Consider the following 9,411-nt stretch of genomic DNA (forward strand, 5'->3'; position numbering starts at 1 on the left):
AACACATGTACCGAACATGAAGACATTGGGTGACCAAACGGGTCCATGATGATTGATGAAATCTTCACTACTGCGAGCGAAGCAACTTAAAAGTGATGTAGAGGAATTACTGTCTGATGTAGTTAGATCCAACTGGAGAAGTTCTCATCATGTGTACTGCCTGATGCTATGGTGCGAAGTGGAATTGAGAAGTGTCAATCACTTGTTACTTGTTAGTGTACAGTTAGAATAGAGATTTTGGAACATATTCATAGAATGTTTTTTCGGGAAAATGTACAACTATACATTTACTAAGATGACAATCGATGGTGTGCCTTGTAAGTGGACGTATAGAAACCAAAATAGTATTAGTTCTAGAGCATTAGTCCGGTTAGTAGTAGTGGATCACGGGCACATAACTTTTGTGAACAATCTACTTAATAGCATTAGCTTTATACCGGCATAGCCAGAGACTTAACTTATTTTTAGTATAGGCTGATTAAAGTAGGTCTATGGCCTCTCCTTATAGTGATCTAAAATCTCCATAGCATTTAATTGAAATTTAGCTTCTCTAAAATGCTTCCAATTCTTCATGACTGAGATTTAGAAGGCTACATAATATTGAGTGCAGGATTATTAGCCCATTCAATGACCGGCACTTCTTTATTTTCTTTATGACAACATCATATGACCAATACTACCAATTTTAGTTGCTATGCAAGAAATTTTGTTGAGAGAAGTCGTTAACTTCATAAAACCAATACTACTACTCTATTTGGCACATACATCTTATGCAGTATGTCTAGTGTATGTTTGAGAGAACGAGAGAGAGAAATGACTTCCAAAAGACATCATAAAGGTGCTAAATTCAGAAATATAAGACAACAATACTGATGATTGTTCGTACAAATTGCTATTATATCAAGATATTAAATCAATATTTGTATAGTACAAACGTTTACAACACAGCTCCACTGATCACTCAGTAGATCAAGAGTTACACTGCCTCAGTGTTCAAGAACATATTAGCGTCTAGGTGCTGCATTGAGCCTTTGGTAAAGGTCAACAATATCCACCTGCAAAAACCATGATGAGTATCAAATTTGGTAATTTGTCCAACTCTTTTACTTAATTGATATGGACAAATTGATTAAAAAGAACAAGCTAAGAACTCATTGATCACCTTGTAACGCTTAAGCAATCTCTCCCTTCTCTTTTTCATTGTTGCTGTTACCACGTCCTGGTCAAACTCGAAGGGTTGAGGTTCTAGAATCACGCCTTTGATGTTCTCAAAACCTCTTAGCTGGTTTTCATAGAAAATATCAAATCATTATGCCAATACTACTCCACACATGACCTAAAATCTGAGGAAATTTGTATTGTGCTGACCTTGTTCCTTTCTGCAGCAGATTTCAGCTCAAGGAGAACATATTGGTTTAGCTCTTGGAGGGAACAAAGTTCAGGAATTGAACCCTTGTGCCCATTTTGATCAGCCCATTTCTTTATGTTCCCTTCATGTGGCACGACAACCGCCACCAGCATGGACTTGAAGCTGTCCCCATATACCCATATCTGTAAATTACGCAAATTAGGCAGACATGCATTGCAGTCGAAAACATAATAATTCCAATGAATCAGCTTTTGATAAACTCGAATGATAAGATGGTGCTCACATCTTCAACAATGGGTGCAATACCATAAACCTTCTCCAGATATTCCAGTGCAACATATTCTCCTTGGGACAGCTTTATGACATTCTTCTTTCGATCAATGATTTTAACTACTCCATTAGGCATCATTTCTCCGATGTCACCTGGATATGCTCAAAGGATAAGGTAAATAATGCTAAGATATATTTCACATATAATGAAACAATATTCTTAGCATACAGTAATTACAAACTCAACCTGTATGAAACCATCCATCTTTGATGGCCTCTCTTGTCAACTCTGGTTTTTTGTAGTATCCAGCAAAAGTGGTCCTCCCTCTCACGCATATCTCTCCCCGGGGAGGGTCTCCTAGTGGATCATACCCCATTTCAGGTACTTCCTCGAGACGAAGTTCTGTGAAGACAAATGGTGGACCAACAGTTCCAAGCATGCACATTTCATCTGGATGCCCGATGGTAGCCAAACCGCAAGTCTCTGTCAACCCTACACAGAAGATACTTTGGATTAGAAAAGGAAAGTCTAAAATTAAAGTGGAAATGGAAACTCCCATAAGTTAATTAAGTGAATCGACATATAGCTTGTTAATTGGTAGAGAACTAGAAGTGTTGGAACTTATCAGAAGGAATATGTTTTATTATGTTAGCCATGAACATCAAACTTAATAATATTCTATATAGCTATAATCTAAAAGGGCAGCACCGTGCACCAAAGCTCCCGCTATCAGGGAAGGGCCCGACCACAAAGGTCTATTGTACGCAGCCTTACCTTGCATTTCTGTCAAAAGCTGTTTTCAAGGCTTGAACCCGTGACCTCCTGGTCACATGGCAGCAAATGAAATTTCATGAATAATAATAAGATTACATGAAAACTTCTATTTTGAGAAGCTTAAGTTCTGGAGGGGAAAGATAAATCATAGACATACGCATTTTTTGCTACTATGCTACCAGCCTATGACGTGTGTGACCATGGATGTTTTGGCACATAGAACTAAGGTAAGAGAGCTCATTCTTATGCATCACATTGCTCATATTGACCGCTAGACAGTCATAGCTAGACTATTGTTGTATTCTTTATCAAGTTATATTAACAAATCAAAATTTTCTTCTGTTGATTCTACATTTCCTGGAAAAGAAGATAGGTTTACCGTAGCCTTGTAGGACGAATCCACAGGAGGTAACCCGCAAGAATTCTTCCACCTCACTGCTTAAAGGAGCGCCACCAGAGACTATGAGGCGAATCCGCCCGCCTAGCCTAGCCTTTACCTAAAAAACAAGACGTATAAATTAGTCAGGGGACTTATAACCATCTTTTCCTTGTCCATAAAGTTGAAAGATCAATACAGAAAAAAGGAACCAAAAAAATTTCGGACAGCCGAAGTTCCCTACATATAAAGTAGCCCTAGATAAATTATTGTTCTACAGAATACACAGAGGAAAAGAAAACAGTCGTTTGAGGGTAAAAAATATTCATTCACATCTGAGAATTTAACTCCTATTCTATTTCTAACTAGGAAACTAATAAAATCCTATTCTACCTTCAAATAGGATATTAAAAAAATCTTATTCTATCTTAACTAAATAACTGAATTTCAGAAATAAAATTACTAAACTAAAAAAGAAAATAACAGCAAATAACTCAATACTTCAACACCCCTCCTTGAGATGTTTGTTGGTAACTCCAAGTTGTTCACGAAGAGTTTCTTTAGGAAGAGCTTTGGTAAATATATCAGCGAGCTTCAATCCCTCCTTGGTCTCAGCAATTTCACTGAACATCTCAATACATTTCTTCATAAGGTTCTTCCTAATCACCTTGAGAATGTTGTTCTGTTGTAGCATCTAACGAGAGATGTTGAGAGGCAAATCATCCAAGGTTCTCGGGCATAAGCTCCTCATATTTATCAATATTTACACCCTCCAAACATATAACTTGATGTTGTTCATCTTTTTCTGAGCTTCAGATTCTAACATAGCATCTTGCTTCAAGAAAACTGCATGCTCCTCGTATTCAGAAGCCTCTTCCTTTCCACGAGAATTTGACCCTCCAGACACCAGAGTACTGCTTGAAGCAGGACCTGCAGAAAGCCACTACTTGCATGCTCAGGATTTGTGGCAGTTGATGTCTTAGCACCTGCTAGATGACTTGAAGAGCTAACTTGGGAAGACACTTTTGAACTGGAAGCAGGTTCATTTAACCAAGAAACCGTTGCCTCAACACCAGCAGGCAAATCAGCATTATCAAATTGTGCCCGCATACTCAAGTAATCACATTCATCATCATCATAGTTTGACATATCATTGCAATCATCCATCCCATCATCTCCGTCATTCTGATCTTCATGAAATGTGAGGTCTTAATTGGAAATATTGTTATTGCCAGAGTCATGTGGTCTCAGCTACAGTATGTGGATTATCCTTAGTTATAGCCTCCTTATTGTTTTGAAGCTTTTGAGGATTTTCTTGAGAAGTGATTTGTTCGATTTCAACGTCCATTGTACCGCAGCAATTTTCAATTTTTCCAAAATAAAAAATAAAATCGTCATTGTTGTGCTTGGTGGTCACAATAACCTGCTCACATCGACTACTTCGACAAACTTGCTCAGAATTTGAGTTCCAACTCAAAAGAAAACTTCTTTTTATCATTTCAACCATAATCACTTTTTGACCGCTAGATTCGAAAACAACACATTTTTTGTCTATGAACAGTAACATATAATCTTGTTCTAGCATTTGACCAACACTCAGAAGATTTTGGTCAAGATCAGGTACCAATAAAACATCTTGAATAAATTTAGTACCTTTGGGAGCTTTAATTGTCACAGTTCCTTTACCAACAATCTCCAACTTGGTTTTATCGGCCAACTTGACACTACCTTTGGTAGATTCCAACTTCGAAAAATATTCTTGTTTGCTGGTCATATGTTGAGTGCAACCACTGTCCAGGAATCATGTATTTTCATCATTCAATCTTGTTGCTGCCATCATCGTAAACACAAACTCCTCATGTTCTTCAACTTTCAAAACGTTGGCTTTTTGAGTTTGTTGGTTGTTTTTCTTCTTCACTCTGCAAAACCTTTCAATATGTCCAAGCTTATTGCAATATCTATACTGGAGAGGTGGTTTTTTCCCCTTAAACCAACAATCATCCTCTTTATGATTGGTTTTTCTGCAATACTTGCATGGAAGAAAGTTTTCTCTCTTCTTGACTCCATTGCGAGAATCGCCTTGATTATTTCTACTAGAATTAGTAGAAGTTTCTGGGATTTTACCTTCCTCTTGCATCTGCATCTTCCCTTTGAACTTGGCTTGAAGAGCAGTTTCAATAGCTTTTTCTAGCCTCAAGAATCTTCTTTGCTCTTGAGCTTGAAGAGCATGTACAAGTTCTGAAGGTGATAGTTTTGTGAGATCCTTCGAATCTTCGAGTGAGGAGATTTTTGCTTCAAATCTTTCCAGCAAACTCATAAGAACCTTTTCCACGACTCTTGAATCTGTAAGCTCTTCTCCCATAAGTCTGATTTGGTTTACAACCTTCATCAACTTGTTGGAGAACTCTTTAATAGTTTTTAAATCCTTCATTCTGAGAATTTCAAACTCTCTTCTCAGATTTATCACTTTTATTTGCCGGATTTTGTCACTTCCGTGAAATTCTTCTTTCAACTTATCCCAAGCTTCCTTTGCAGTCTCACTCGCCATAACTCTTGTGAAAATTACTTCCGAAAGTGATGATTGTATGCAAAGAGACAGCTTTAAAGTTTTTTGAAACCTCTTCTCTGTGATTCTTAATTTGCATCATAGTTGGATTATTTGACAAAGGATTTATCTCTCCTCCAACCTCTACCACTTCCCACAAATCATATGCATGCAAGTATATTCTCATCTTGAGAGCGCAAATTGGATAATTCTCACCAGAAAAAATTGGGGGTAAAGGAATTGAGAAATTGTTGGAAGCCATAAGAATATTGACTTTTACCAGGGTTATTTTTGGGGGTCTTCTCATAGCGCTCAAGAAATTGGCTCTTGATACCAATTACTGTTCTACAGAATACAGAGAAGAAGAAAACAGTCGTTTGAGGGTAAAAAAATTCGGCTTATTTATTCATTCACATTTGACAATATAAATAGACAAAAGACTCCTATTCTATTTCTAACTAGGAAACTAATAAAATCCTATTCTACCTTCAATTAGGATATTAATAAAATCCTATTCTATATCAATTAAATAACTGAATTTCAGAAATAAAATTACTAAACTAAAAAAGAAAACAACAGCAAATAACTCAATATTTCAACATAAATTAACATGCTGCTGCACTTAAAAAGAAGTTGCAAAGAATGCTTATATGCTAACATCCACAGTAAGAGCACAAAGATGGTAGCAGCAATTTAAAAACGAAGCTTCTTCAGGAACAATAAGCATAAATTGTCTCAGGAAAAGTTACAAGAAAGTGAGAACATAATTAGGAAAAGATACAACCTTTCTAAAAGCTAGTAGATCAGCCAGTCGCGAAGCATACTTATGTTTGTACCCAAGATTCATCCATTTAAGCTTGCTGATTTTTGAGATAAAATCAGAACAGGATTCCAAACCGTAGAAAACAAAAATTGAATAGAACAAACAAACAGGATATTACAGGTTATATAGCAAGTGGAACATGCGCCTCCTGAAGGGATTGAGTTCGTCAAGTGCTTTCAGTACACCTGATAAGCATAATTTGAGACTTGATTACCATCATTCAAATTTTTTGGAGATAGCATCTATATAAAACTCAAGATAAAGCAAACACTCATGCCTTCATGCACCCTTTCGTAAACTCGAGGTACTCCAGCCAAAAAGGTTGGCTTCAATGCCATCATGTCTTCTTGTATCTCATTGATATTCTTGAACACAAAAACAACAAGAAGTATCAAAGTCTTGCTAATTATTAAAATAAAATAAATCAACACCCGAACACAAAATTGAAAGCTTAAAGATGCATTCTGTCATGCAGTGTCTTGAAATTGGATGGGCATCTATCTTGCTGTGACAAGTGAAAGCAGTGCACTTTCATTACTTTTGGTTTATGTTACCTAGTGCGTTAGTTTGGTTTATTAAACTTGTCATAGCGCAAAATATTCACTTAGACACATTTAGTTCCAACACCGTACCCCATGGAAGTAGCCAACAGAAGCACCCCTATGAAAGAAGAATTCTTCAATCATCCGATCAAGTATATGAGCAAGTGGTAGGAAAGATATGTACACATCATCCACTGTCATCTGTCAAGAGATCAAATAAAGTCAAAACAAAAAAAAGATTGGCACTTTTGATGTGAGGATTTGTCTAAATGAAAATATACAAGAATCATAAGGCCTAAAAGGTTGCCAAGACAATTATAGATATAGAACTTAGAAAGGGAACTCCTGATAAAATATAGATTTATATACTAACAAAGAGATGACGTGAAATTCTAGGAAAAGGATTTTCACTTACCTTGTCTTCGAATTCTTCCATAAAATGATCAACCCCAGTTATAGATGCTGTCATATTTTCATGAGTCAATATTACACCTTTAGGTTCTCCGCTAGTTCCACTAGTGTACATGATTGTACATATGTCTAATGGCTGTGGCGGTGAAGGCTCTGATGGATTCTCTTTACCCTGGATAAACGGAAGTGGTTAAACATTCTTCAAAACAAACAGCCCCTCGTTGTTCTTGCTTTGGAAAGTATAAAGTTTTCTGCTTTCTTATCAATTTAGAGTAAGACAATCGGTGCAATATAGTGCTAGTGGAGCATTTCAATGGTAACACTGATCAAATAACGAAGATACATAGTAACAGAATGATCTAAAGAAACCTTCAGTAGATTACCATGTTGAGAAATTCATTCCAAGAGTATGGTTTAATATTCATAGAAACTGCCTTATCCTTCTCCTCCTGCTGTAGCGAAGTGAAAGACACGATCACTGCAACCAGAAAGGAACTCGATAAAAATTGTCAATTGTGGTAGCTGCAACCAATAAGGAGGCAGACTTACACTTCAGGCGTTTAGCATGTGTGCACTCCGAATTTAGAAGCTGCAAAGAAAACATCAACCAGAGATGATCATCATATAGCTCAGATATCCAAATCAAAGGTCAATAGCAATGAAACACAAGAAACATTTAAGGTGCTTTAGATGATCCTCACTTCTTTCACTTTCTTATCTTGATAAAAAACGATATCAATCTCAGCATGTTCAATAATAAAATTTACAGCTCCAGGTCCTACATCAGCAGAAAGGAATAGAAGTTAAAGAGAGACAAATTTCTCTGGTGGCAAATGCGAAACTCAACTTTAATGTCGTTAAATTATGCAAACAAGATCAGTATTGCTACTATCATTCAAACAATGTTATATAAGTGGGAGATTATGAAAACCATTTTTTACCCAAGGTATCATAGAGAGGGACACATATCAAATTGTGGGCACTGCAAGCCTGAAAACAAATTCAATCGTCTTATCAAATGATGTGAATTGAAGTTGAACACATTATGCTTACATGCGGTCAAAAACATAAACACTTACCTCCATTGCTACTATCCACTGAGGACAATTGGCTCCATAAATTCCAATTCGAGCACCCTATTACACATTCAAATATTATTGTATCTAAAATTCTTATGAAGCTAAACTGAGAGAAATTTTAAGAGTCTATTCCTTACAGGTTCGATACCATGAGCCCGTAATGCAGAACCAGTCTGCAAAATCTCTTCATAAGCTTCTTTGTAGGTTTTCCAGTTATAAGGCCCCCACTATTTAAATTTAAAAAAAAAAAAAAAAAGAACAGGAATATGGTGAGTAAATACAGACAAATATTTTATACTCCACCAACACAAAGGATGACAGATAAGTAGATAATGTTGTGCTCCACCTTTCCATCCTTAAAATCTCGCCATCCCAGCATTCTATTCCCTGGATATTTATCAACAGCTGATCTGTTGATCAAAAGATTAAAATTTTATTTTTTTTACTTTCAGCCCGTGTAACGTTACTGAAAATAAGGAATAAAGATGTATGCATGACTAACATTAGATATAGAAATAATGGAGAAAGCAAACTAGAAAATATAAAAGGACTTGACTTTTGCAGCTTTCTTGTTTCGAAGACATGATTAAGTATATAAAAGTATGTACGACTCTCTAAAGCTCAAGCTAAGTGTCGCCACCACCCATTATGATAAAAGAATTTTCACGTACTTGGCTGATTTAGACGAAATGTTACACACAATTCAACAGTTTTTCATGTTCAAAAGATGCATCAAGAATTCATTCTTCTTCACTCTTTCTTGCTGAAACTAAAAGAAGTGTTACCTAAAGAGTTGCCAAGCTGTAGACAAATCAGGATCAGCTGAAGGAAAACCATTTTTAGATATTGGATTTCGATAAACAGGACCAATAGATGGTTGCCCATTTTTGCCTTCTTTTCCTTCCTCCACTTTCACACCAAACATGGTCATGCTCATTTTTTCCAATTCTTCTTTGATGACAACCCAAAAAACTCAACTCAATTATATAACAAACACCAGCCTAAGTGGTCCAAACAGGACTCATAGAGTTGCCACTGTTACTTCCAGCAAAGAAGTGCCAGAAGAAATGGTACAAAATAGACCTTGCATGAGTGGGAGTAACGTACACAATTAATGTTGCAGCTACCAAGATTGGTACAGAACAGAATAGTAATAATCTTATCAAGATAATTGAGTGACTAAACCAGAAGCTTAGCAGATGGTTTAGTTAATAAACAGTA

The 9,411-nt window shown here is 36.4% G+C and overlaps 1 protein-coding gene across 1 annotated transcript; it reads right to left on the minus strand.

Annotated features, from left to right (window-relative positions):
* Positions 1-814: 814 nt before the first annotated feature.
* Positions 815-9,411, minus strand: LOC107840375 (long chain acyl-CoA synthetase 1). Its single transcript, XM_016684218.2, has 19 exons — positions 8,976-9,411; positions 8,537-8,600; positions 8,328-8,417; positions 8,191-8,247; positions 8,053-8,101; positions 7,813-7,889; positions 7,661-7,700; positions 7,495-7,589; positions 7,116-7,283; positions 6,791-6,901; positions 6,436-6,523; positions 6,277-6,343; positions 6,120-6,195; positions 2,794-2,911; positions 1,887-2,132; positions 1,653-1,792; positions 1,369-1,551; positions 1,163-1,282; positions 815-1,055 (listed from the first exon to the last, which is right to left on the minus strand). Exons 1-19 carry the CDS (start codon positions 9,125-9,127, stop codon positions 1,005-1,007), a joined length of 1,992 nt encoding a protein of 663 aa, XP_016539704.1. The 5' UTR covers positions 9,128-9,411; the 3' UTR covers positions 815-1,004.

This window comes from Capsicum annuum, chromosome 1, assembly GCF_002878395.1.
Source record: "Capsicum annuum cultivar UCD-10X-F1 chromosome 1, UCD10Xv1.1, whole genome shotgun sequence".
Lineage (NCBI taxonomy): Eukaryota > Viridiplantae > Streptophyta > Magnoliopsida > Solanales > Solanaceae > Capsicum > Capsicum annuum.

Coding starts and splice junctions, on each gene's coding strand:
- LOC107840375 (XM_016684218.2), bottom strand. CDS start 9,127: ATGAGCATGACCATGTTTGGTGTGAAAGTGGAGGAAGGAAAAGAAGGC. Junction 7,284..7,494: donor GGAATGAATTTCTCAACATG/GTAATCTACTGA, acceptor CCGTTTATCCAG/GGTAAAGAGAATCCATCAGA. Junction 1,283..1,368: donor CTGCTGCAGAAAGGAACAAG/GTCAGCACAATA, acceptor TATGAAAACCAG/CTAAGAGGTTTTGAGAACAT.